At 36.5% G+C, this 26,593-nt stretch overlaps 1 protein-coding gene across 3 annotated transcripts in view; it reads right to left on the bottom strand.

The window, feature by feature from the left end:
• Positions 1 to 26,593, bottom strand: part of LOC149573272 (mitochondrial Rho GTPase 1-like) — a 175,858-nt gene that overhangs the window by 126,993 nt on the left and 22,272 nt on the right. For all 3 annotated transcript variants that reach the window (XM_089814485.1, XM_089814486.1, XM_089814484.1), the window contains exons 8-9: positions 20,888 to 20,956; positions 20,489 to 20,544 (exon numbers count right to left, since the gene is read on the bottom strand). In XM_089814485.1, coding sequence (XP_089670611.1) covers positions 20,489 to 20,544; positions 20,888 to 20,956 — 125 coding nt within the window. The remainder of the gene's footprint in view (positions 1 to 20,488; positions 20,545 to 20,887; positions 20,957 to 26,593) is intronic.

The raw sequence follows: 26,593 nt of genomic DNA, 5'->3' as shown, positions 1-26,593 counted from the left end.
ACACCGAGAAAAGGCACAAATGGAATTCAATTACCCAGGTCAAATATGGGAAAACTACGCAAAAATTTGGAAAACCAAAATAATGATATATTCGTTATAAAAATTGTAGAAAACTATTTTTGTTATTACCATGTCACAATAGCATTTAGAGATAGAAATAAACATTGTATGCTCAAAACAGGACAAATTCAAAGAGTGAGTATGGTGTTCCTGAATTATAAAAAATGGGCTGATCATAGAACAAGTGCGCCATGCTGTCGCCAAGCACAACCTATTGTTATATAGATAACACTGTGTTTTTGCAGCTAAACCTCATTATGTTATTAAATAAAAGAAACTATCTCCCTAGTATTTAGATTTTTAGTTCTAGAACAAATACATTCAAAATAAACTTTATAAGCTATATACTCAAAATGCCTTGAGTTGGGGCCTACGTTCAAAAGCTTCCATACGTCTGCTGTTTGATTTTTCAACTTGAAAGGTAAATGAACCAAAACAGCATACATTTTTATTTGAAAAAGATTTGAACCAACATGTATGTATCCATGTGCATGTACGGGTATGTGTATGTGTATGTGTATGTGTGACCATAAATTCCGGGAATGAATCGTTTGGAATTGGAATATAGGTCAAATCACATGTGGGTTATCCACAGGGTTCAACTTTTTGGCCACCAAATTGTTTAAGAGAAAAGACAATCAATTCCAAATGATTCTTGCAATGACATGGCGATTCCAAGTCGATTCTTCACCAGTTCTGATGGGTGTGACTTGTAATTTTTTTTTAAAAACCTAAAACTTTATTGTTGCCTTTATACTCCACATAGGCTTTGCATTGTCACACGGCTACTTGCATTTTCACGCCATGGCAACCAAAGCAGGTTTGAGTGAGGCAGGTGTGTGTAGTGACTGAGCAAAGCGTTTACGCATTAAGTCTCGATGTATGAGTGACCAGAGCAGAGTGTGAGCAATCACAATAGAGTAAGCAAGCATCAAACCAAACACCCATTGTTTTTATGTTTACTTGAGTTACAGCTACCAGGCATCAAACCAAACTACATGTGTTGATTGTGACTGTGTGCAAACAAACAGGTAGGCATATTTAATTTTTTCTGTAAAATAAACTCGTTTACCTTTAAGTTTGAAGTTTAAAAATTTTAAATAAACTAGAAAGTTAGAAACCATAATGTGATTTCATAATGCTCCTATGGTTGGTCATTCAGATTTCTTTAAAACATACAAGCAAATTAGAGAAAGATTCAACTGGAAATGATTAAAACTTGACGTTCAGAGATTTGTACAAGAGTGCCCAACATGTCAATAAAACAAACATGAAAACAACTACCCAGCTGGTTTATTACAAAGGCAAACCAAAAGTGTGAGAGTATTTCAATGGATTTCATAACTGGTCTACCAGCAGCTCAAGGTAAAAATTGCAACTATGTTGTAGTTGATAGATTGACTAAATTTGCACATTTCTTTGTCATATCAGCTACATACACAGCAGTACAAGTAGCAGACCTCTTCTTCAAAGAAATTTTCAGACTTCATTGGCTGCCCAGGAACATAGTATGTGACAGGGATAGTAAATTTATGAGTTTGTCTTGGCAAGAATTGTTCAGGTTATGTGGAACCAAGCTCAATCACAGCACTAGTTATCATCCGCAAACGAATGGTCAAACTGAAATTGTCAATAAGTGATTGGAAGGTTACTTAAGGAACTTTGTTTCAAGACAGCAGAAAGCATGGATAAAGTGGTTGCACATGAGTGGGTAGTGTTGAAACTCAACCTCGCATATGTACATCAAGATGTCACCATACATGGCACTCTATGGATATGAACCACCAAACACTCTGGACTTAATTTTAATGGATGGAAGAGTTCCTAAGGTTGCAGACTTGTTGCAGCAGACCAAAGACATTATGAAATCACTTAAGGAAAACATTCAGCAAGGAGTTTTGAGGTCAATGATTTGGTGAATTTAAGATAGCAGCCTTATAGACAGTCTTCTCTTAAGAGAAGTGGAGCTGAGAAGCTTAAACCAAGGATTTACAGACCTTATCATGTGATCAAGCGAATTGGGGAGGTAGCTTACGAACTGGAACTTCCTTCAAGCAGCAGAATACACAATATTTTTCACGTGTCCAGGCTCAAGAAAGCATTGGGACACAATTTTACTCCATCAATAGTATTAACACCATTAGATGATAAGGGAAAGCTGATTTTAATTCCGAAGGCAGTCATTGACACTAGGGAGAGGACTCTCAGAAGCGTGTGATTAAGGAATACTTGGTGAAATGGAAGGACTTGCCCGTAGAAGATGCCAATTGGGAGAATGAACAGGTTTGGTCACACCCGGCTTTAAAATTGCTTGAGGGCAAGCAATTCTCTAGAGGGGAGGATTGTAATGTCCCCCTTTAGCATCACATAATCAGAAAGTAAATATTTATTAAATGTTTTGCCTCTTTGCATTTAATAAATATAAAATAACATATATATGTTTCATGGCAAAATTAGAGTCACATTATTTGAAGAATATACATATATATTAAAAGAGGAAAGTTAAACTAGTTGCTACATGGCCTGGGAAAGGGAAAAAAACAAGAAGGCTTGAGTGTTACCAAACCAAACCATATAGGGAATGGGATCATTTCAAGCAGCAAGAAGAATTTTTGCCAAACTACACAAGAGTTATAGAGGGTACTTGGAGTATCCCTCCCATGTTGTTTTTCAGAGCTGGAAGATGCTCTCAGAACAATCAGAAAATAAATCAATTGAATTAAATTTTCCTATTTGCAAAGGCAGTAGGAAGTAGAGCCTCATTCTATTTGCCAGTTGTTGAAGTCATAGAGGAGAGTAGGCCAGGAATGAGCCAAGCGGCAGGAATGAGGAGTATTGGTTGAGCTTTCGGGAGACCTCTGCAGAAGAATCAGAGCTTTGCTGGAAATGGTTCCTTCATCACTAGGAGATGTGTCGAGGGAACGTTTTGTTGGGTTTTGTTGGCACTGAATGGAGGGGTGTCGATATGTTGATAGCTCAGGTCGAATCCACTGAGAAGGATCAGGTTGATTGAATGCATGAGTGTTTTGGAGACTGTCAAACTTCTACAAATCTCCGACCCTTTCCTCAATAACGGGATGACATGCTAAGGAAGCCCAGGAACTCACAAGAGTCTCAAATTATCATAACAGGAGAGTAGCACAAGTCGAGAACAAGGGAAAATGATGAGTGTGCCAAATCTTCCAGTGAACTATATGAATGGTGTGTATCGAACATAGGTGATAACAAGCTAAGATTAGGCGGCATACAAGGGAGTGACTGTGTGCATTGACGTGAACTTATACTAGAGGAAGCATTAAATGTATCAGGTGGGGCGAATGACAGAAGCGATCTCTAAGTGGTCGATGTGGGAGATGCCAAGCATCTACGCGAACATCAAAAGTCTGTGGTGGACCCGAGGAATTGGCAAACAACCGGTGGTGTAGAAAAGCTAGGAAATTAGTGGGAATTGAACAGCACTTGAGAATCGTTCGGAGCAATTGGAAGCGTTGAGCAAAACAAGAGCTCATAAAAGTTGAATAGCATAACAGTCTTGGCTCTTTCAATCACAAAAAGCCAAGAGTGCACTATTAGCGGCTCATTGTCATTCACAAAGGTGAGAGTGTATTAGTTGCAACGTAATTCCCAAACCTTGAAGTTCTTTCATCTATGCTACATTGTTTGGTTGTATAATTGTTTGCAGGGAATAAGTTAAACTAATTGTTTCTCTACCAAATTACACCATCCTTCTATTAATGCAATTTAAAACTTAATTCTAGTGTTGCAAGAAGGGGTACTATCTTAGTGCAAGAAAGATAAACATGTTAACCAAATAGAGGTAGGCTATTATAAATTGGAAAGGTGTTAAGGACATTTTCTTTATTGACACAGAGTCTTCTCCACAATTCAGAGATTAGGAGTTTTTATCGGCATTGCACTGTGAGGAGTGCTCATCACTTTTCTTTTGACCCACAAGTAGAGGACTTGGTTTCACATCGGTGTGGGTTGGCTCCAGTTTCATAGCATCCATTATGGGATGGGTTAGAATCATCTTTTGCAGATGGGATTGATAGCTACAAGTTAGACCGCTTGTATCATCTACATACCCTGGATAGTTTAGCAGAGGTTGGAATTGATATCAGTGTTTCAAGTATCTATGGTTATTACCATCTCCACAATGCAGTTGGGTATGAGTGTCAGTTTGATGGGGACTCAGGTGTGAGTAGAGTTGGTATTTCAGTTGGGTTGAGTTCTGGTGTGTTGTTGCCTTCCTCGGCACCTAGAGTCGATTTTCAAATGATTTTGATGTTGATGAAGTTATTTGGATACTGGTGATACAGGGGTCGCTTGTACATAGCAGGGATAGTACACAATTCTACCCTTGGGATCCAAGTCGTCTATGATGTCCATCTTGCTCCAAGATTGCTTGGGGACAAGCAGTCTTAGGGAGGGAGGACTGTAATGTGCCCATTTTTGCCAGTATCAAAGTTTGAGAGATTAGCCTATTATTGTGATCCTCGTAGGCTAATTATTGTGGATAGAAGGTCTTCTTAGGAAGTGGTTTGACTTGGGTGGGTCTTATCTTCTTCACAATTCGGTAAGTTACAGGTTGGTTTTCATTTGGCTCAGATTGGACTTCATTTGGGCTTAGTTTTGTGTATTTACTATTTGTGGTAAGTTGAGTGTTGATTGAGATGGACCCTTTCTATTTTTGGATAGTGCATTTGGTCACATGGAGAAATAAAAGGTGTGACTCCTATTTCAAACAACATATTTAAAAGATGAATATTTTGGGAGATATAATATTTTTAGTGGCCAAATTATTATTAAATCATTAAATGACTTATTATAAAGTTATAATTTAACTTTATAATATCATCTAAGTTGAGGGTTGAGTCATCATTGAAAGCGGCCATTTATTTCATTCATATTATGCCTAAGCCAAGTATTAAATGTTGCCAAAAGAGTTAAGTTGTAAAGTTTCAATAGTTGAGTTCTTTTGTGAAACTTTCACAATTTCAGAAGTTAAGTTCTTTTGTAAACTTTTGTCAACAAATGCATTATAAATATGAGCTCATTCCATTGGGAAAAGCACGCTTGGATATTTATTTGATTTTGTTGCCTTTGTGGCTTTTCTGAATTATGTGTCCTTACAGAAGTATAACGGTTTGAGGCTGAGAGGTATTTGTATCACTGCTGAGGTATAGTGATTTCTGTTACATTCCAATCTTTGACCTAATTTAAAATATAGCCGTTGAGGTTCACATAAAGTCAGTTGGTAGTTTAATTTGTTATAATCTTGCGAAATGGTAAGATGGTTAGTCATTATAATTTCAAGTGAAGATAACAAGCTAGTTGATCATTTATCACAAATTCATGGAATTGAGAAGATGGTTAACCGTTATGATTATTTATGATTAAATAATTTATTATGATAACATAATTTAACTGTGGAGAATTTCCTTGCAAGAAACACGTCAAAGGGGCGGAAGCATTGTTAGAAAAAAATTAGGTACATGAGCATCAACATCACTGGGTAGATGGGTTGAGGACCTAGCAACTTGAAACAGGATACATTTGTGGGACCCACATGAGCTATTTAAATAGTTTGAGAAACATAAATAATTGGGTTAAAATATAAAACGTAAATCAAAGGATTTAATATGATCTTTCACCTTATTATTATAATAGATATATCTATATATGTACATATAGATATAAAAATGAGATGGCACCATTATATTATAATAATTTAATAAAGTAATGTCACTCCATTAATATTTACATGTACATATATAAATATAAGATTATATATTCGAATTATAATCTTCCAACTCTGTTCTTTTCTTTTTAATATTCTTTTTTTTTAACCGATTAGCACTTGGCATGATAAATTGACAATAATCTTTCCAACTTTATCTTCCAACCATTTAAATTTTCTTTTCCTCTTCTTTGTTTTAATCGAATAAAACATTTGGAAATTCGAATTGACATATGCTCTATAACCGGAAAAAGCCAAGAAGGCATTGATCTTTCTTTCTAACCGTAGCCGTGTTTGATAGACGGACGTCCTTTATATTAACCCGACTGCCTTGCTGCGAGAGGTACCTTTTTCATAGTATTCTCTGCCATAACCTGACTACCTTGCTGCATTAAGCACTTCTCAACAGTAATCTCTACTATAACCCGACCTTTTTTTTCAAGCCTCATATATTTCCATACTCAAGCTCGGCATTCCATTTACCATCGAACATTGACAAACTCTGAACCTCTACAGATTAATTATTGATGTTTTGTGCATGTTGTCATGCAAGTAAATCCGGCTAAGGTTCAGAGGTCATGAGCACAGTAAGTGACGTTGCAATTTGCTGAGGAGAACTGATCAGAAGTTCAGGATTATCAAGCATTACCAACTCCTTAACAGGTCATGTGATTATCATTCCAATACGTTTGTTTTTCTATAGCAGCCGGCTAAGCATGGAAATCTCTTATCTTTTGCTTGTGATCATGCTATTTCCTTTACGGGCTGAGTAATCCCTATAAATTATGATGAATTTTCTTCTTAACTCTCATGGTTTCCAAAATCATAATAAAGAGTGTTAAATTGTATCTCTTAAAGAAGGGTTTCCTAAGTGTAATAAAACCCAACGAAATATTCTGTTTGGAAATCAGAATTCATTAATAATTTCAACTAGTTTCAAGAACATAATCTTCTGGTCATAGCTGTGATAAGCATACTAAGCAGCGAACCTTTACATAGAGCAGATTTCAGCAAGTTTCAATATTATCATGATGATATCTTGTTTGATATCTTGTTTGAATTTATAGATTGAACTTCTTTAATTAGCCTTGTTCATGGCAGGTGATAACCAAGTAACCATAGTATGGATCCTTATGTCACTGGATATTAGAATTAAACATTCAATTCTAAAATCTTTAAAGAACATCAATCATGTAATCACAGATTGTGATAAGCTGGAATATATGTTAATTATGAAACAGTTGAAACAGCTGGAATACTGGTCTTCCCTGAGTGATGATGAGCGGGAAAGGGAGCGGGCTTGGAGTTTTCAAACGGAGGGTTTCTTGTAGATGCAGATGCACTGCAAAGGCATCTGAGATTGGTGAGGGAGAAGGGAGCGATGATGATGAGGATGATGTGAAGCTTGGTGTCAAGGGAATCTGGTTTTGTGGGCCTTTGGAGGACTTTTTCCGGTTGGATCCGGCTGTCTTGTTGTCTCAGCACTCTCTGGTTGTTGGTTTGAAAGCATGGGGTCTTCAGACTCATCATCTTGCTCGTGTGTGGTGCAGTCTAGCTAGGAGTTTTTTCCTTTGGGTTGGAACTCCTCTTGGCTGTGGCCTTCTTTTTCTAAGAAAGATATGCAGAGATTGGGGTCTGGTATTCGGTACCTTTCTTGCTAGAGACAATGTTGACGAGTTCCTTCTAGGTGTCACTCCTTGCTGGGGATAACTTTCTTCTGAAGGTTGCTCTCTAGTTTTTGTGAAGGTTGGCTCTGGCCTTCTATGTTTTTTGAGGTGAGAGTTGTTCCCCCAGATGTGTAGCTAGTTGTGATGGTAACATGGGCAAAGGTGGGAGTATTGGGTTCCAAGGCTTGGTCCAAGGCCCTCATTCTCCTTGGTTCATCTTACCTTGGAATGACTTTTTTTGGATCAAGGCTTTTAGATCATATGTCTTCCCAAGTTCTGGTGTGGAGTTTTACTATCTGCATGACTCTCCTTGCTGTTATGTTGGTAATGGCCGGGTTGGAATGGTTCCTCTCCCTCTCCATTTGCTGGATGTCAGGATGGGTTGCTACCTTCAGGGCAATCTTAGGTTGTGGAGGCTTATGCGGCTGGTTTCTTTTGGACACTACTGGTTTCATGCATTAGGCTCTTGTGTCCTAATGCCAGTTAACCATGCTTGGGTTCCACCACTAGTGGGTGGTTGGTTCTTGGGTGGGAGGGCTATTCTTTGTCTTCTCACTATGAATAAAATGTTGTTACAGAGGTGGTGGGCTTGGTTTTTTGTCTCCGCTCCTTCTCGCAGGGCTTCTATGGAGGTGAAGCTATCTCCTATTGAGGAGGAGATCTTGTGTGAGTTGTTGGGTGTGGAGGTGACTCCTATTGCGGGGGACATTTTCAAGGCTTCTAGTTTTGATAGGTTGGGGAGATGGTGGTTCCACCTTCCTAACCTTGATGTTTGGATCCTTGGTGGGAGGACTCCCCTTTGTCCTCTCATTATGAGAAAAATGTTGTTACAGTGGTGGTGGGCTTGGATTCTTGTCTCTACTCCTTCTTGCATGGTTTCTATGGAGGTGAAGCTATCTCCTATTGAGGTGGAGATCTGGTGTGAGTTGTGGGAGACTCCTAATGAGGGGGACAATTTCATGGCTACTGTTGCTGATAGGTTGGGGGGTTGGTGGTTCCATCTTCCCAACTTTGTTGTTTTGATGTTCCCTTTCCCTGCTTCTGTTGTGGGGGACCCTTTCACTATTGAGGTGGGAAAGGAGACTGCTGTGAGTTGGAAGATCTTTGAAGGTGCTGGCCTAAGAAACGGGCCAAGAAGGGTTCAGATCTGTGGTTCAGAGAAGAAAGGGCAGGCAACTTGCTGCCTTGTTTAGCTGTTCTTTTGTTTGATGTTGAAAGGACCTCCTTCTTCCTGGTCCCTGTCGTCTTGTGTTTGGAGGTATGCTGGAAGTTTTAAAGGGCGCTTCTAAGCCCTTGGCTTTTGTGATTGGATGAACACTGGAAGTTTTAAAGGGCTCATCCAAGTCCTTGGTTCTTGTTTTTGGTTATGTTCCACAGCTGTTTGGGGGCTTGTCCCAAGGTGTGTCATTCTCAAACCTTTGTCTTTGACGGAGGTAAGTTAATATTGTAGATCCTTGGTGATCTTGAATTTGGCACTAGAGACTGTTAATTCTATTTAGCAGTATAGTGCGAACTGTTTGTACCACAGGCCAGCACCCTCTTGTTGCTTAACTTAATCAAAAACAAAAAGAACGAGTTGCTCTGAGAATTCCGAACACCTGGGACTCACCCAACTTTGTAGCCAAGGAAATGGGTGATAAGGTGAGAGAAAGGAATCTGCAATAACATGAAACAGTATAAGTTATCACATAACAATGTTTATCATTTTTAAAAGGAAACATTTGATAGCTCATATATGATCCTATTATTCTTTTTGTCGAGTCGAGCGGTATGGTTAGATACCTGGATGCTCAATAGATGACAGATGTTCCAACTACAATTCCGGGTAGGAAGGGCCTCCTCGTTAGAGATTGTGTGGGGAATAAGTTAAGGTCCGAGGTTGGGTAGTTAAGCCCCTGACAATGTTTCACCTCTCCCCAAGTTGTCGAACGTACAACAGACTAAAACCATGTATTTACTTTTATGATGTATATGCAAGACTAAGGAAAGATTAATTGAGTTTTCTCATCATTACAGTTATTTTACATTTAGTTGTGAGAGAAAGATTTATCTGATGGAATGTTATATCAATCTTTTATTTATATGAATAATAAATATAAGCATATCTTCTAATCTTATGTTATTGCCACAAGGAAAGGAATGATACAGTGTTATCTAAAACCCTAATTGAATCAGTGGTATTTGAAGCCCTAAGTGATAAAATGGTATCTAAAGCCCTGAATGTTACAATGATATCTGGAGCCCTAATTGATTCAATGGTATCTGAAGTCCGAATTCATACAGTGGTATCTGATGCCCTAAATGATCTAGTGGTAACTGAAGCCCTAAGTGTTATGGTGGTATCTAAAGCCCCAAATGATCCAATGGTAATCGATGCCCTAATTGATACAATGGTATGCCCTAATTTTATATAGTGGTATTTAATGGTATTCGTCATTTGATTTTGATATAGCGGTAATGGATGGAAGTCATTATATGATATTACTATAGTAGTATTTGTGGACTAATTTGGGTGATTGCAGAAACATCCCTACAATGATTTCTCGATTCCAATTCCCTGGTATGTAGATTTAAATTTCTATAGTAAATTCCTTGATGGTGTTTTAAGTTCTTAGCTAAGAAATTTTGTCTAACTGATTTTAACCATCAATCTCTTTCATATGAACAAAACTGATTTAACTGTCTTCCTATGAAAATGAAGTAATAACTGTATTTCTTTGAGTATGTTAGTTGTTAATTAAGACCTAGGAAAACTAGTTGTTACAATTTCATTTATTTTGAATATTTGTTGAGTCTTTTGTACTGTGATTATCTGTGGCTGGGAGATATTGTTTGGAGTTTGGTGATTTTCCATTCCATTGCTGAGGTATATAATGGAACTGACATTTTGAATTTTGTAAGTTCGTTTGTATCTTCCATTACTGTTTGTTCTCTGGCTAGGAAGATATTATGCTGCTGAAGAAATGATGGTTAGAGGGCTTGCATGTGCGCTCATTTACCCCTATACTGGACGTGGGTTTGGTCTATTATTATGAGTTGTGATATGCATCTTGGACACTGAATTCTTTTGTGCATTGGCATGGAGATTATCTGCAAACTAGTGTTTGTTTAACTACATTTCTGGACACCTAAAATAGTGGCTGATTGGCATCGGGAATTGCTGCTGTTGAGCGTCTCATAAATTTGGGCTTTAAGGCACAACTGTGGCTGCAATTCTGGGCGGAATTTCATTACAGATCAAGGCCATTTTAATCTGAAATTTGGATAGCACTGTCAGCGTTGGAGAATAGGGATTGAATACCCTTATTGTGCCTGTGCCTGAGTGTTGCTATTAGTGCCATTCACAGCTCTGTATTACTTGGACTTGAATGCTGAAAATTATTGGTTTTGGACAGTGTTAGCTGTGAGTTTACTGGGAGTGGATTACCCTAACAGATCTGCAGGTTATTGGCTGCAAGAACATCCACTTTAGGTGACTGCATATGCTTCTTTCAAGGCTGTGATCATCCAAAACAGGTCTACCACTGTTGCTGATGGCTGAGGGATGATTAATTTGATATGTTGGTCTGCTGCTAGGCAATTTAGATCAGGTTCTTCACACATAAACTGTAAATTCTTTGGTCATTGAATAGAAGAATTTGAGCTGTGGATTTAAGTTTATTTTGGATAATCTTTAAAAGAAGTGATCGCTATTGCAATTGGGCATTAAGAGCAAAAATTTCTATTAGTAGCTTGATTCGTTATTTAATTTCAGTAATTGGAGTATCAGTTGTTGCACACCTATTTGCACCCACCATTGTTCAAAAATTATAAATAACAAACTTGCATAAAGCAATACTTTCTTCTCGTTTGATCTTGCTTGCCAAGTGTTTGACAAAATGTCAAACAATTGAATAGTGAAGAAATTGGTGTTCATTAAAGGTTATAACCAGTCAGGGTTATTACAATCGACTTATTTAGGCATGCCTTTTTGTGGGATATAACAAAGCAAATTATTGGAAAACTATAATTGAAAGAATTAAGGGTGCAGTATCAGCATGTAAAGCAAGATGGCTATCATTATCAGGAAGGATTTTGCTTATTAAAACAGTTTTATCTGCCATCCCAAATTATTATATCTCAGCACTAAAAGCTCACAGTACCGTGATACAACAATTTGAAAAACTCATTAGAGATTTTCTACGGAATGGTAACATGACAGATGAAAAAAAGATACCGTTGATATCCCTAAAAAATATGGCCCTATGCAAAGAGATTGAGCGGAGGGGGGATTGCATGATTTAACAAAATTAAACAAAGCATTTGGTGGGAAGCTTGTTTGGAAAATGTATAGTAAGCCCAACAAAAAGTTGTAAAATAATGCAACAAAAGTACCTGAACTCCAACAAGCCAATTAGGATTATGACCACTTTGGACCCTAACAAAGGTTCAAACATATGGAACTTCATGTTTTCCTCTAGAGATGTGGTCACTAAGTATCTTTCTTGGGAAGTGCATAACGGAGAGAGCATCCCAATTTGCAAGATTCTTGGAGTGGGTTACCACCACTCGACCGAATCCCTATCCTCTTAGAAGCATATCAGACTATTATAAACTGTTGAGGATCTAAATTAGTTGACTATGTTTGTGGAGTGGAAATCTATTCAGGTAAAGTCATATGGAAGGATCCATCGGTACTTCCCCTAAGCACCATACAAAAGAACTGTCTTCAAGATGTATTTTTGAAAAGAATTATCTACATGTCAAATGAACAGGATAAACTATTTTGAGCTCCTATATATTCAATCAAAGCTGGTTAGAATGCGATTCAGAAAACTGAAAATCAAGAAGTGAAAGATACAGCTTTCTCATCTTGCTGGAATAGCTCAGTCCTACCTAAGGCTGGATGTTTTGCTTGGTTAGCTCTAAGAAGAAAGATCCTTGCAAGTGATATATTAGAAAATTTACAAATTGCCCACTCATTCCATTGTGTTCTATGTGATAAAGAAAATGAGACAATTGATCATTTGTTCCTACAATGGTCATTCACTCAACAGTGTCGGTTCTTTATAATGAATAAATCAAACATAGTTATGTCACTTCCTAATACATTATGGGACATGTTTCAGTCCTGGCCTATTCTCTTTTCTACATCTCTCTTTGTGTGCATTTGGAAATGAACTCCAGCTAAAATTATATGGTCCATTTGGTGGGAGAGAAATAAGTGAATATTCAGACAGGTTATTACCCTTTGCTGGAATCTGATTCTGAAACGAATCTCCTGTGGGTACACATCTGGGATTTGTGTTTTTAGATGCTGAAATGTTTAGTGTTCTAGTTTGATCTTTTAGATATATTTAAGACCCACAATGCTAATTAACGAACTCTGAACTTATCTTTTATGAGATTCTGGCTTGATCTTCTTGATACAGAAACCTGAATTTAAATTAGAAAGATATGTTTCAAAATTTGAAATTTGTTATTGTTTTGTTTAGCATATGTATAGGAATATGACATTCTAAACTTAATTCTATTTTTAAGCTATATATATACACACACACATATACACACATACATACATACATGCATACACAAATATATAAATATATATATAAATACACATATACATACGTGTGATGTGTGTGTGTATATATTTGTATGAATGTACCAAAAACCCAAACCCCTACAAAAATTTGCCGTACCAGCATTCCGTGCCCACGTACATGTACCGATTCCTGTTCCCAGTTCGGCATCTTAGACTAGTAGGTATTGAGAAATCTATCGCAGAATTGGTTAATGCTAATATACAAAAGAATAACAAAGGCAACCCTTTGTTTACCCTTTGGGATGCAAACATTATTAAAGATTGGAAAGCTTTGTCCATCCCTCCCTTCCTTGCTTGGAACAACCATAATCAATGAGTAATTGATAGAGCTAAAGTTAAATGGCAGCCCCCAATTCCTACTTATGTGAAGATAAATTTTGATGGATCTTTGAGAGGTAACCTGGGAGAGCCAAGTATTGATATCTGTATTAGAGGTCATTTGGGTGATTTGAAGGCATTCACGGCTTCGCCCATTCCACCAGGTACAAACAATATGTTTGAAGCATATGCACTCTTGAGTGGTTTAATATTGGATAAAAGAATGGGGCTCACAGATATTCACATTGAGGGAGATTCAACCTTAATTGTAAATGTGTGTATTAGTAAAAAATCCTCAAATTGGAAGATATGATATGTGTTCAAACAAATCTGGGTGCTGTTAGATTCTTTCAGAGACAATTTGGCTTCCGAACTTGGATGGTTTAATATTGGATAAAAGAATGGGGCTCACAAATATCCACATTGAGGGAGATTCAACCTTAATTGTAATTGTCTGTATTAGTAAAAAATCCTCAAATTGGAAGATATGATATGTTATCAAACAAATCTGGGTGCTGTTAGATTCTTTCAGAGACAATTTGGTTTCCCATACTTATAGAGGAGGAGACAAATTAGCCGACTTCCTAGCAAAAATGGGATGTGACAAAATGTATCTGGAATCATCGAGTATTAAGCATGATATAGCAGAATTTCCAAATTTAGCCAAAATTGTTAATAGGGAAAAAGTTGGAGACACAGGTCACAGTACGAGTCATCATTAATACATCATTGGATGGAAAGTGCAAAGTGTTACAGGTAGCTTGGTACTTTGAAGGAAATCAACGTCACTTGTGTCCAGATTACAATTACAACCAGATAAACATGCATTTAAGACTACAAAAACCAAGAAAGCCTGCATTTAGTTGGTATGTGAAAGTCACAAATTGTATAGCATCGTCTTCCTCAGAGCAGGGAAGTTTTCATGACAATTTATGACAGTATAAAATTATCTTTGGAACAGAAAAATGTGCCCTCTCCAACAAGTGATGTGTGACATAGGCACAGCATTGGACTCCGAAATGAGGAGCAGGATATACACCAAAGTTCATGCTCTGTTGGCAATTACCTATGGTAGCTATAGTGCCGGGCCCTCCCTATAGATAGAAGGGCATTATGACAGCCAGCAGAGTGAGAAATGGCTCCATTAGATGGCTATGGGGCATAAGCATGAGTTGTCTATCCCATCTCCTGAGAGCTTCCCAGCTGAGAATGCAAGGCTTCAAGGCAATGTTGAGCTGTTCAATAATCCTCTGCGAGATCACTCTCAGCAACCTCAACATCTTCTCAGGTGAAAATGATATGGATCCACAACTTGCAATTTCTTTACAGAACTTAAACATTAATGTCAGTTAGCATGCAGTCTGTGAGGAGTGTGATATGGATCCACAACCAACGGAAGAGTAAATGAAGGCAGACATCTAACGATTTTACAATTTTGTTCCCATTTACTAGCTGCCATGGTACATAGACATCTCTGGCTAATAGGGATTTTGATGAAATTGGATAAGGGATTCAAAAGCTAAACCCTGTCATATGACTGTTTTACAAAGGAACAAAGCATTTTGAGAATCATAACAGTTTATATGGTGAGTGGAGGCTGTATGAACAAAAGGATGTCGGGCACAACAATGAAAATGTAATCGACTGTAATGCATGAGGCAGCCAATTAGATTATAGGTATATACATTGTATGAATCACTATGAACTTCAGTATATATACCAACTTACAAAGTAATACAAGTAGGAGGTCCCATGTTTCTGGAGCCTAAATTTGGCCATATAGAAAGTAGATTGTATAGAGGGAGTATGATATCAGACATTTCTCTTTGTATTGAGCAAGGAATGGAGGTTTTCTTCACTGGTTCTTTTCTCCAAGAGCTCTTGAACCAGTTATTATTAATATAAATAAATATATTAGTGGCTTACCACTTCAGCCAAATATATATATATATATATATATATATATATATATATATATATATATATATATTTTTTTTAAATTTTTTCTTTTTCTTTTTCTTTTTCTTTTTCTTTTTAATTACAAATTTTAGATATTAATATATATTATTCTAAATTGATAGATAAAATTAATTTAAAATTTAAATGATAAAAATAAGTTTTAACTAACTTGTTTCTATAGTTAGAACTTTGTTATAGTAAAAATTATATATCATATTAAATATAATTAATAATTATATAAATTTAATTGATTAATTTGTTTTTAGAGCTTAACTCTTTTCTGTATAAATTGCAGGGTGCTATAAAAATCTATCATGGCAACTGGTTCTAATTCTAATAGCACTACATTCATTGGTGACCCCACTTCACCGTTATGGAGGCATGTGCAAATATTAGATCATGTTCCAGGTGGGGGGACATGTATTTGGATGTCCCCAATGTGACACGCACTATACAAGTTTCTACAGCTAAGAGAATGAGTATTTGTGTGAAATTCCTCAAAAGAGAATCAAATTTGTCTAAGAAAAAAGATGCACCCATACCATAAGGAACAAGAGGAAGCAGATGCAAGGGTTCAAAGTAGATTGGATCATCCATTGAATAGAGGAAGGAGCTCACAAATGCCACAAGCTTCATTATCTCATACACATACTGGTGCTCCTGATATTGTAATAGACAGCCATCCATATTTGAGGAAAATGAAGATGACGCTTGTATTCCAAAGGGAGCAAAAGGACCACTAGAGACGGCATTTATTTATGATGCTAGAGATATTGTTGACCAATCGCTTGCTAGGTGCCTCCATACAAACGATATAGCATACAATGTTGTTCAATCACCCTATTGGCAAGAAATGGTAGGAAAAGTAAATGAAGCTCCAAAGGGGTACACAACCCCAAGTTGAGAAGGTGTGTACCACTTGATTGCCAAAGGAGGTCAAACATATAGAAACTTCAGGCCTCATGGAAAGAAACAGGAGTATCTAGTATTTCCAACGGGTGGAAGAATGCAAAAAAGACCCCTAATTATTGTGATTTCACTATGCCCTAAATGGGTAATGTTTCTAAAGGTCGTTGATTGTGAGGGCCAAGTTAAGGATGCACAATTTATTGCTGACATTCTTATACAGTGCATTAACAAAGCAGGCCCTCAAAATGTTGTCCAAGTTGTAATGGACAATGCAAAGACCTGTAGAGCAGCTGGTATGTAAATTGGGACACAAATCCCACATATATTTTGGACATCTTGTGTCATACATTCACTCAACCTCATGCTACAAAAGTTGGATACGCAAATAGCTTGGATTAAAGAAGAGTAGGATGAAGCTCACAATATCCAAATGTTCATAACAAACCACCACGTATCACAAGCTATTTTTAGATCATTCTTGTAGTTGGAGCTATTGAAGGTAATTCAAATTTCAAGCAATCCAATCTTATGCTTGCTGAAACTACATTCATATCGAACATAATTGTCTTGAGACCACTTGTGAATGCTCCAGAGGCACTTTTTGGTATGGTCATCAGCCAAGCCTAGAGCCTATGGAGGCAGTCTAGTATTGAGAGGGAGACAAATGTAAAAAAGATTAGTTTCACAAAGCCCATCCTAGGCATGATTCGCTTTACTAACATGAATAAGCAATCCTTGGGGGAGGTTTATGATGAAATGACTCAATGTTTGAGAATATAAGATCCATCAAAAATGCAAAAGAGCAAGACACTGAAGAAGACTTCTTCAAAGAGGTGCAATCAATTTGTGTTAAGTGATGGAACAAAATGACCACCCCACTCCATCTTCTTGCCTTCTCATCAATACCCAAATATTATAGTGAAGAGATTCTTGCTATGCCAACAAGAGTACCACCATATCGCATTGCAGATGTACATGAAGAATTTAGGAAAGTTGTTACTAAATTCTTCCCTAATACTAGAATGGAGGATGCAGTTACAAGTGAATTTGTTGATTTCGCAACAACCATTGGTCATAGTCATGATGCTCTTCATGACAAGTATAAGAAGGATGAATTTCAACCCACTCTCTAGATTTGGTTGCCTTTTAAAAATTACTATTTGTCATTTGACTTCTACAATTGTTAATTTAATTTTTTAAGACTCTAATGAGATCTGCCTTTGCTTTAGTTTTTGAAATTTATAGCATTTTTATTTCCTCTATAACAAAGCTTGTTTGTGGAAGGATGAAAAGCTCAACTAGGGGCTTGAACATTTGTGGCAAGACCCCAAGCAATTCAAACCTTCTTTTGTGTCCAAAGCTATAGGTTTCCAAAATACAAACACTTTTTGTAATGGCCAAGACAAGTTTGTTGAAGTCTTCCACCTTACGCTAGCCAACATTAGTGAAAAATTACAAAGAGACTATAGATGAGGAAACATTGAAATAATAGGATTGTGAACATCCCAAGCACCATGCCAAAAAAGTGCTTTAGAGCCCTTATTCCAAGTCCAGAAAATAACCTCGTTAATAAGCTTCACTCCTTTTTTGAAAGTAGCCCAACTCATAGATCCTTATCTGCCAAACAATGCAACGTAGCAACTCCCCATAGGTACTTATGAGTTTAAATTTCAGTCCAACCTTGCTCTCAAGAAATACACCACCACCAATATAACTTGACAGCTAAAATATTACCAATCAAATCAACTAGTCGGAGCCCCAGACCTCCCTCTTGCTTCGGCCTACAATCTAAATCCCACTTGACCAAGCTCCACCTCCAAAATAAGAGGTTGAGAAAAGTGCATCAAACTCCTTAACAAAGCTAGAAGGGGCAACCCGCACAAACATTTGTAAATAGAGAGATCAAACCTTCACACCAACTATCAAGGCAGAAAACTATCATCCCAACTCCATCCATAGATCAAACCTTGTCTAGCCTGAGACTTAATAAATTTTCCCACACCTTCAACCATGACAATAACGGATAAGGAGAAAGAGGACGCCCTTGCCAAAAAACCCTAGAAGCACTAAACAACATAGATGGTTCCCCTTTGATAAGAACCGAAAAGAAGGTAGATTTAACACAACTCGTGATCAAATTAACCTAGTCACTCACAAATTCAAAAAGCATAAGAACTTTCTATAAGCAAGCCCATTTAGCTCTATCATAATGTTTTGCCATGTTAGCATGATGAATATGCTCTTCACCTTAAAAGTTGCCATAGAATGAATAGACTCAGCAGCAATCACTATCCCATAAAAAATTTGCCTACCACCAACAAATCCAACCTCAAAAATCAAAGCTTTTAGAAGCGACTTGAGTATTTCTGCAATCAATTTAGAGAGGATATTATTAAACGCATTACAAACAAAAATGGGTGTTGAGTGATTGAGCTCATTCGCACCATCTCGTTTAGGAATAAGGGCCAAAAATGTAGAGTTCATGAACTTAAACATTTGCTTTTTTCTTTGCAACTCTTGAACCACCTCTAAAAATCCATTTCAATAATCTCCCAAAGCTCCTAAAAGAATTCAATAAGAAAGCCATCCAAACCTGGGGCTTTACCTTTCCATATGAAACACTACTTCTAATTTCCTCTACAAGATGGGTCTCATGAGGGCCTTATTCATCTCATTAAATGCCCCAAAGAATGCATGCAATCCAGGATAGAATCCTCTTCTACATTTGCATGCGTGGAGTCCTTAGGTAAACAAAGCAAAGAAGTATCAAGAAGCTTCCTAAGATATCTCTCTCATCAAGGAATGTTATGGACCTTCTGAACTCACTAGAGAAGTAATGAGATTTTTCACAATTCATAATGATTTTGTTGATACAATAAAAATTTTCCACAAAAAAAAAAGACAAAACAGTTCAAATTTAATTTTTTGCCACAATGATAAAGCCACAACTTTTTACATATAAAACCACCAAAACATGATTACTCGTGATTCATTTCAAAAAATGAAAAATCATCATTTATGCTTCTATGATCATCATGAAGCTTGATTCTTCTATTATAGAAGGAACTCACATAACTGCACCTATGTAGTTGTCAATATTGATTTAGAAATTATCATAATTTATTTTGCATGATAATATTATGTTCACAAGTATTGTATTGCAATATATTATTATGGCATATTTTTTAGCCTTTCCTCTCTTCGAATAAAATAGTAATGATATCACCATTTCAATGGTGGCACCCAATGAAGATCTCAAATTTTTGCAGCTCCAGTTGTTCTGAGAGGCAAACATCAAGCCACAAGTAGAATTGAGCCAGGGGATGAGATTGTTATATGAACATTGTATTTGTTTCTACATAACGAATTCACAACTAATTTTAGTATCTTATAATTTTCCTTAAGCATTTTGTATGTGCAAATTAATGTAATGGAAATAATGTTGTTATTTGATCACGATGTAGCATTCTGAAATCTAAAACTACTATTTAAGTTGAATTATAATATTAAGCTATTGTAATTGTGTATATGGTGTGGGTACTTAATTATAGAACCTTTAAATGTTGTCCTAAACTCATTGATGCAAGCTTCTAGCTTATAACAAATACAGTAATGGGATACAATATTAAGGGTATGCTTTTACAAAAAGACCCTGAACTTGGGATGGAAATTTGAGATGGTGCAAATAGTTGTTCAAACTTGGAATTTGTGACCTGATTTAGTGCATATTTATACCACAAATATAAGATTACGAACAATGGCAAAAAATATACGGTAAGGAACTCCAACATCAATAACTATATCCATCTTGGATCATGTCAGCTATTTGGTGGAAGTTACTAACTTGTGACCTTTCAATGCCTATAAGCCTTAATAATGAACACCAGGAATTATCACATAACATATATTGTCATATAGAATGTGTTATGTCTCATTTCCAATATCCAATAAACATAACTGCAAAAAAATCACTGGGATCATTCAAAAGCAAAATCTGAGTTCAAGTTTTTCATGTGGGCTACTGTTGCACACATAGATTCAAATTTCAGACTTAACTAAGGTATTCAATGAAAGGATGTCAACTATAACAAGGCATGCAACAAACTTAGATGGATGATAAATATGGTAAACACAAAATTGGTGACTCGAATTTCCAATTTCCTGACACTGTCAGTTTAACTGTTTAAATATTCAAAAGCTTTGGATATGAAATACTCTATGAATCCCAAAATAACATTCAAATCATATTACCTTTCTGGAGCTGTTGAGAAAAGATCTTCAAGCTCTAGCGGCCGCAATGCTCCATCCTAAAATAACTCTCAAGAACATGTTAAGAATATGAAGACGTATCATTCTTTTTAATATCACTGGTAAAGATTTCAAATCCCTCATGGTATAACCATGATAGATATGAAGCCCTGACCAAGGCCTATTTAAAAAATTAACTATGTCAAAGATGCTCCAGTTATTGCTTTAAATAAGATTATGGGTTAACATGAAAGTTGAAAGAGAAAAGGATTCTGCTGAAGCTGCAATTTTTTAATAAAAGCCTAAAGGATAAATTGCAAAGAAAAAAATGCAAGAAAAATGAGCTTGCTCTTAACAAACCCAAAAATTATATTGTCTGAAGTAGAGTTTTGAAAAGCTTACACCATCAATGTCAAACAACAAAAATATTCCCCTCAAGAAATCAATAGCTTCATTAGTTAGCTCTACACTCTGCACACATTAGTCACAAAACAAATTGGAAACTTTGTCAAATAAGGTTCAAGATGCAAATTACATATTCCAAAATACATTCATTTATCAAATAACCTGTCTTAAGAAAACCAATATCTATCAGCTAACTTTGACTCCAACAAACATAAAACATACAAGATTTATTTTTAGGATTCCAATACTATAACCTGCCTCACAAATATGATGATTTCATTGCTGTTGTGTTTTCAATGTATTTATTTTCTAAGATGTAGCTCTCTCAGGATTCCTTATGTTCCTATGAATTGATAGTTTGTATAAATTCATTAGTTTCTTGAATCCTGCTAATACATAAATTCAAAATTGCTGATCCAAACTGTCCTACAAACTAATATATTTTCTCATATATACATTAAGTAATGATCAGATATAGAATAACAATAAATTATCAATGTACGTCTAAGACGGTGTGGCTTCAAAGTTCCTTCCTAGATCTGAGAAGGCGGACAAGAGGCAGTCTAAGAAAGGGCCAATGCCAAATGGTCTCCTCCGGCAGAGGGTTGGTGGAAATTGAACTTTGACAGATCCTTCAGGGGTAACCCAGAGGTTTTCCGGAACAAGCGGACTAGTAAGAGATAACCACAGCAAAATTTTGGTAGAATTTGTTAAATCTTTGCCCATCGGTACCAATAATGAGACAGAACTTTTGCTGGTGGTTTATGAGCTTCGATTCTGTTGCAGTAAAGGCATTAGAAACTTGGAAATAGAAGAAGACTCTGCTATTGCAGTAAATGCTTGAAGGAAGCGTGATATTCCATGTTGGCAACTTAAAAGCTATTTTGGAGAAAGCTACAGGGCTGCTATCCTCATTTGCGTTGACAGCTATTAATCACATTTACCAAGAAGGTAATGTGGAAGTTGATTCACTTGCTAATCAAAGTGCCGCTGGGATTGATAAGACAGATCTCAATCCCAGATGTAGGAGGGAATGAGGGATGTCAGTACTTTCATCCCAAATGAAATCATGATAACATCATCAACTAATGTGGCTCGAGATTTGATGTTGGCACTACAATCAATACCTTCACCTTCCTCTTTGGGGAAATATTTTTCTTGGAATCAATAAATCCTAAAAGATTCGAGAATGTCCTTTGAGGAATGTGTCACCCTATCACACTCTTTTAGGACAATGCATTAATGATACGGGATCATTATACAAGATGGTGCCTTAGAATTGGCAGCGGTTTTTCTACTTATTGACACTGGGATTCAGTTCTCTTCATTTTCATTTTTATTTGCAAGTCTGCGGTGAAGTTGGTAGGCATGGAGTGTCACATTCGCCGGAGAATCAACAAGAGGCAAATCACATTTCTGGTACTTAACTCAGATATGAGATTGTATTCCATGTGCAAGGATGCTGGGCTCCTTACTATGGAAACAATCAGGATGGTCTTAGGTAGAGAATTTATTGTCTCTACAGACTGCTATCGTGTCAAAATTGACATTACTTCCACGTTCTTGGCATCTCTTTTGGATTTGGGAGCAGGGAAGGCTGATATGTTACTGTGGCTAAGAGAAATCTTTAAGGAAGATTTCTTGGTTGATGATAAAGACATCATAGTGTTTGCAGAGATTGGGGTTGACATTCCTTGGCCAAGTGATCTCCCCAAGCTTCGACAGCGTAACTCCAATGTGGCTCGCCAACCATTTATAATGAATCTTAACAAGGAAGCCTTGGCAAGGCACAGGCACTGGGCAGAAGTGGGTCAAGATTTGCTACGGAAATGGAAATACATAAACATGGAGCCTACCTTCAAATGGTTGGACAACTTTGCAGAGGCAATTTGTTCAAAAGCTTTTTGTAAAGAATACAAGTATGCAAGACTTTCTTTTTGAAATTTTGGTTTGTTAAATGATAAGTGCAAATGCTTGTGGGGGATGAATTGGCATTTGTTTGGGCGAGGTTAGCATGTGTTAGTTGAACCCTCAACAACAATGCTGGGCAGTGCATGAAGTTTTTTGTTGGATCTTTGTGCATTTTACAGAGATTCGGGAAGGTTATACTGTATAGTATAGAAATTATCCCAATGATGTATAGAAAATTATAGTGTCATATGTAGCTACAGTAAAGAGATTCAATATCTGGTATTTTGTTTTGGACTGGGATTAAAGTCATATCTTATGGATGTAATGATGATTTGTTTTAAGGGCTTCTGTTACGCCCTGCGACAAACTGGTTTGGACAAGGGCTGTTGTTAAGCTTTTGATGGCTTTTAAATATTAAATATTCAGTATTATTAATACAATGCTTGCAACTTCAGTTGCAATTTTAAACATCAAAAAAAATTATCAATGTCATATATAACAGCGGATGAGTTTTACATATAATTCAACTATACTTTAAGCACAGGTTCTAAACAATTGGTACCATACTGCTGTATAGTGACCAGTTGGAAACTAGTGCTTATTTACTATTTATTGACGGTTCTACAGTCACAGGAGCTTACGCATCCATTAAGTCCTTAACACATAGAATTCGGACATATTAAACAACTACTCTAAAGTTTCAAAAAGATGTGAGGAGTGTTGCATTCATAACTCACTAACGTTGAATATTGGCAAGGAATGACACCAATTTCTACTGGATAAATAGGCTGTCTCAGTGTACAAGATAGTACTTTTGTATACTTTTGGAATGGTCTGAGTATTGATATTAAGATGTTTAAAAACCTTATCCTCCTACAAGCCAAACTTCAAGCGCACTACATATGTTTTCCAAATTTGACCAAAACAAAAAGTTAACTAGTTTCAAGTTTACAACCATAGCATAGTCATGTGATGCTTTCTAGTCTGAGATTTAGATGGAGAAAATAACCTCATAATATGCCTACAAGAGAGAAATTAGTAAAAAATTGTTTGTATGATTGTCTAAATAATAATAAAAAGTCCCAGGCGCAGCTATAATTCTGCATCTTTTATGGTGTATGTCCCAAGACTTCAAGGTCTCACAACAAACCCAAGAATCAGAGAATCTTCAGGCAAGAGTAGATACTGAAATTGGAATGTTGGGAGCTCGATATCAGTAATTGATACTTACTACTCAGTGCATATCATCATTGGTGGATACAGCACTTTCCATGGTTGACAGGATTTTTTTGATAACATCTATGCTCCAAAAGAGTGTCTTCTCTATATTCCCAGTAATGAATAAAGTATAGCTTTTGATTTTTTAACTGCCTTTACCTTGGATAGAGATTTAGGTTTCCTGATGCATATAAATTACTTGTGTTGATCAGTGTACTTTCCACAACTTTCATTGTTTTATAAAATTATACTGATGATATGAGTGATTGGACTAATAATAATTACACAAATGTTGCCATGGATCATTGTTCCAACACAGCTACACGTATTTTGCAAATGTATTTAGTTAATTTCAGCTTTCATTGTGTGTATTATTGGTCTGACTGCATTTACAACACAATAAGAATGCATATACATTTGATATTCAGAGTGGAGACATATTTAAGCATGAACAAATCCAATGCGGCAATAGGTACATTAGGGGCAGCATATCATCTCAGAATTGAAGAGTTAACATCTTATCATGAGCACCATCCTCCTCTTTGTACTTAAGCATTGTTTGGTTATGTGAGATGGTTTTCTAATAACTTTGCAAGCAGCAGATCACTGATATTGGCAACAACAAATCATTATGGAGTTATTACATGGTGAAAAAAGTTGTGGAGGACCTTAAACATGTTAGTGTCATTATCTAAGTCTACTACAATAAATTATTTGATTACTTGAGTGGGATGGAATAAATGAGGATATGTTGTTTCCTTCTTTCACAGGACTCTACAGTTTTACTTATCACTCAGATTCGGAAACATAGTTAAAGAGATCCCTCTTTTTTCGTTTTTTCCTCTTCCTCATCCTCATTAGATTTGGTAGCTTGAGACTACATATTGAGGGTCTTTCCTTCCATTAAATAATTAATTTCATACTAATCTCTCCATATTCTCAATATTGGATTTTAGTTAATATTTGCACTCTGCTCCATTTATGTGCTCACCTTAGATTTTCTGATCTTCTATGGTCACCTAGATCTAAGCTTGTATTTGGATTTTCATGAAATCCTACATGGTACGTACCAAAGCCATGTTGATGCCCTTAGCTGATTTGTATCGACTTATGAAAGGCTTTTTCTATCTGATTTTTATATCCGATGAATTTTGGAGCTTGATGGTTCAAATGTGATCTCAACACAGCATAAAATAAGCTGGAAAATCAAAAAAGGAAAAATTTCTTTTCATTTCACCAAAGTAAAAATCAAAGCTCAGAAACCTCAATTACAAATAGGAGATTGATCATCAAATTTGACATACAACTTGTTTCTCAGGTATGTGTAGACAAAATTAGGCCTACTATTGCATCTAGAAGACGTGAAAGCTCTCATGTTCATGTAAAATATGTCTAGGTTCAATGAGCTAAGAATCTGAGGAAAAAGAATGTGCTTTTCAGTCATATGATATACTATACTGTGCGATTTGCAACGGTGTTTTCTTCATAGTTCGCAAACTCGGACTCGGAGAGTACTCAACAAGCCTAAAATTTTCAACTTGGCAAAAACCCGGAGAAAGCTCGACAAAAAATCGGCAAAAACTCGGCAACTTAGAAAGAACTAAATATTAACTTCTCTTAAAGAAACATATTTTTTTTGTAAAATTGAATTACAAAATGTATTAAATTAAGACTTGACATCTTGAAAGAGAAAATGCATGGTTTTGTAGCAAAAATAGCATATGAAAAACACACTGTAACCAACATTTTTCTTGCATCGACATTTTTACCCTTAGTTTTTTGTGTCCATAAAAACACGAGATTTAAACTTGAGAGTACTCACACAGTAGAAAAAATGGAGAGTACTCAGCAACTCGGGGAGTACTTGGAGAGTTTGCAAACCATGGTTTTCCTAACAAATTATAAGTAGGCAAAACCATCACAACACTATACAAACAGTCAATGGCAACCTATAGCAGCCACCACCAACTACCTATTACAAGGTAATTGGTAAATACTTGCTTATTAATAACAGAGACCGAAAGGTCAATTTATACAAAAGGAAGAGACGATGTTTCCTTTGGAAACGATCGTAAAGAATAGAAACATTCTATTCCAGAGAAAGCAAAAAACGAAAGCAAACTAAAACTAAAGATATTTACAAGATAACCATTAACTAATAATAGACATCTTATCTATTATTGTAATACCCTCCCTTAATGGTTAATCTATCTAACACACCAAACTGTCCTCTGAATTTGACAAACTTATCAGGACCAAGAGGCTTGGTGAGAATGTCTGCAGTCTGATCTGAGGTAGGAACATACTGCAGATCTATAGTCCCGTCTTCAACCAGCTGTCGTATGTAATGACAATGAACATCCACATGCTTGGTTCGTTCATGGAAGACTGGATTCCGTGCTAACTTGATAACGCCTTCGTTATCAACAAACAGAATAGTCGGTCCTGCTGGTGACATCTGCATATCCCCAAGCATCCGACGAAGCCAGACAGCTTCACATCCTGCCTTAACAGTCCCTCTGTATTCAGCCTCTGCAGAAGAGAGTGAAACTGCCTGCTGCTTCTTGCTGGTCC

This window comes from Cupressus sempervirens, chromosome 2 (assembly GCF_028749045.1).
Source record: "Cupressus sempervirens isolate cs-2001-9-10 chromosome 2, ASM2874904v1, whole genome shotgun sequence".
Lineage (NCBI taxonomy): Eukaryota > Viridiplantae > Streptophyta > Pinopsida > Cupressales > Cupressaceae > Cupressus > Cupressus sempervirens.
This window is presented reverse-complemented; position numbering and strand designations above follow the sequence as displayed.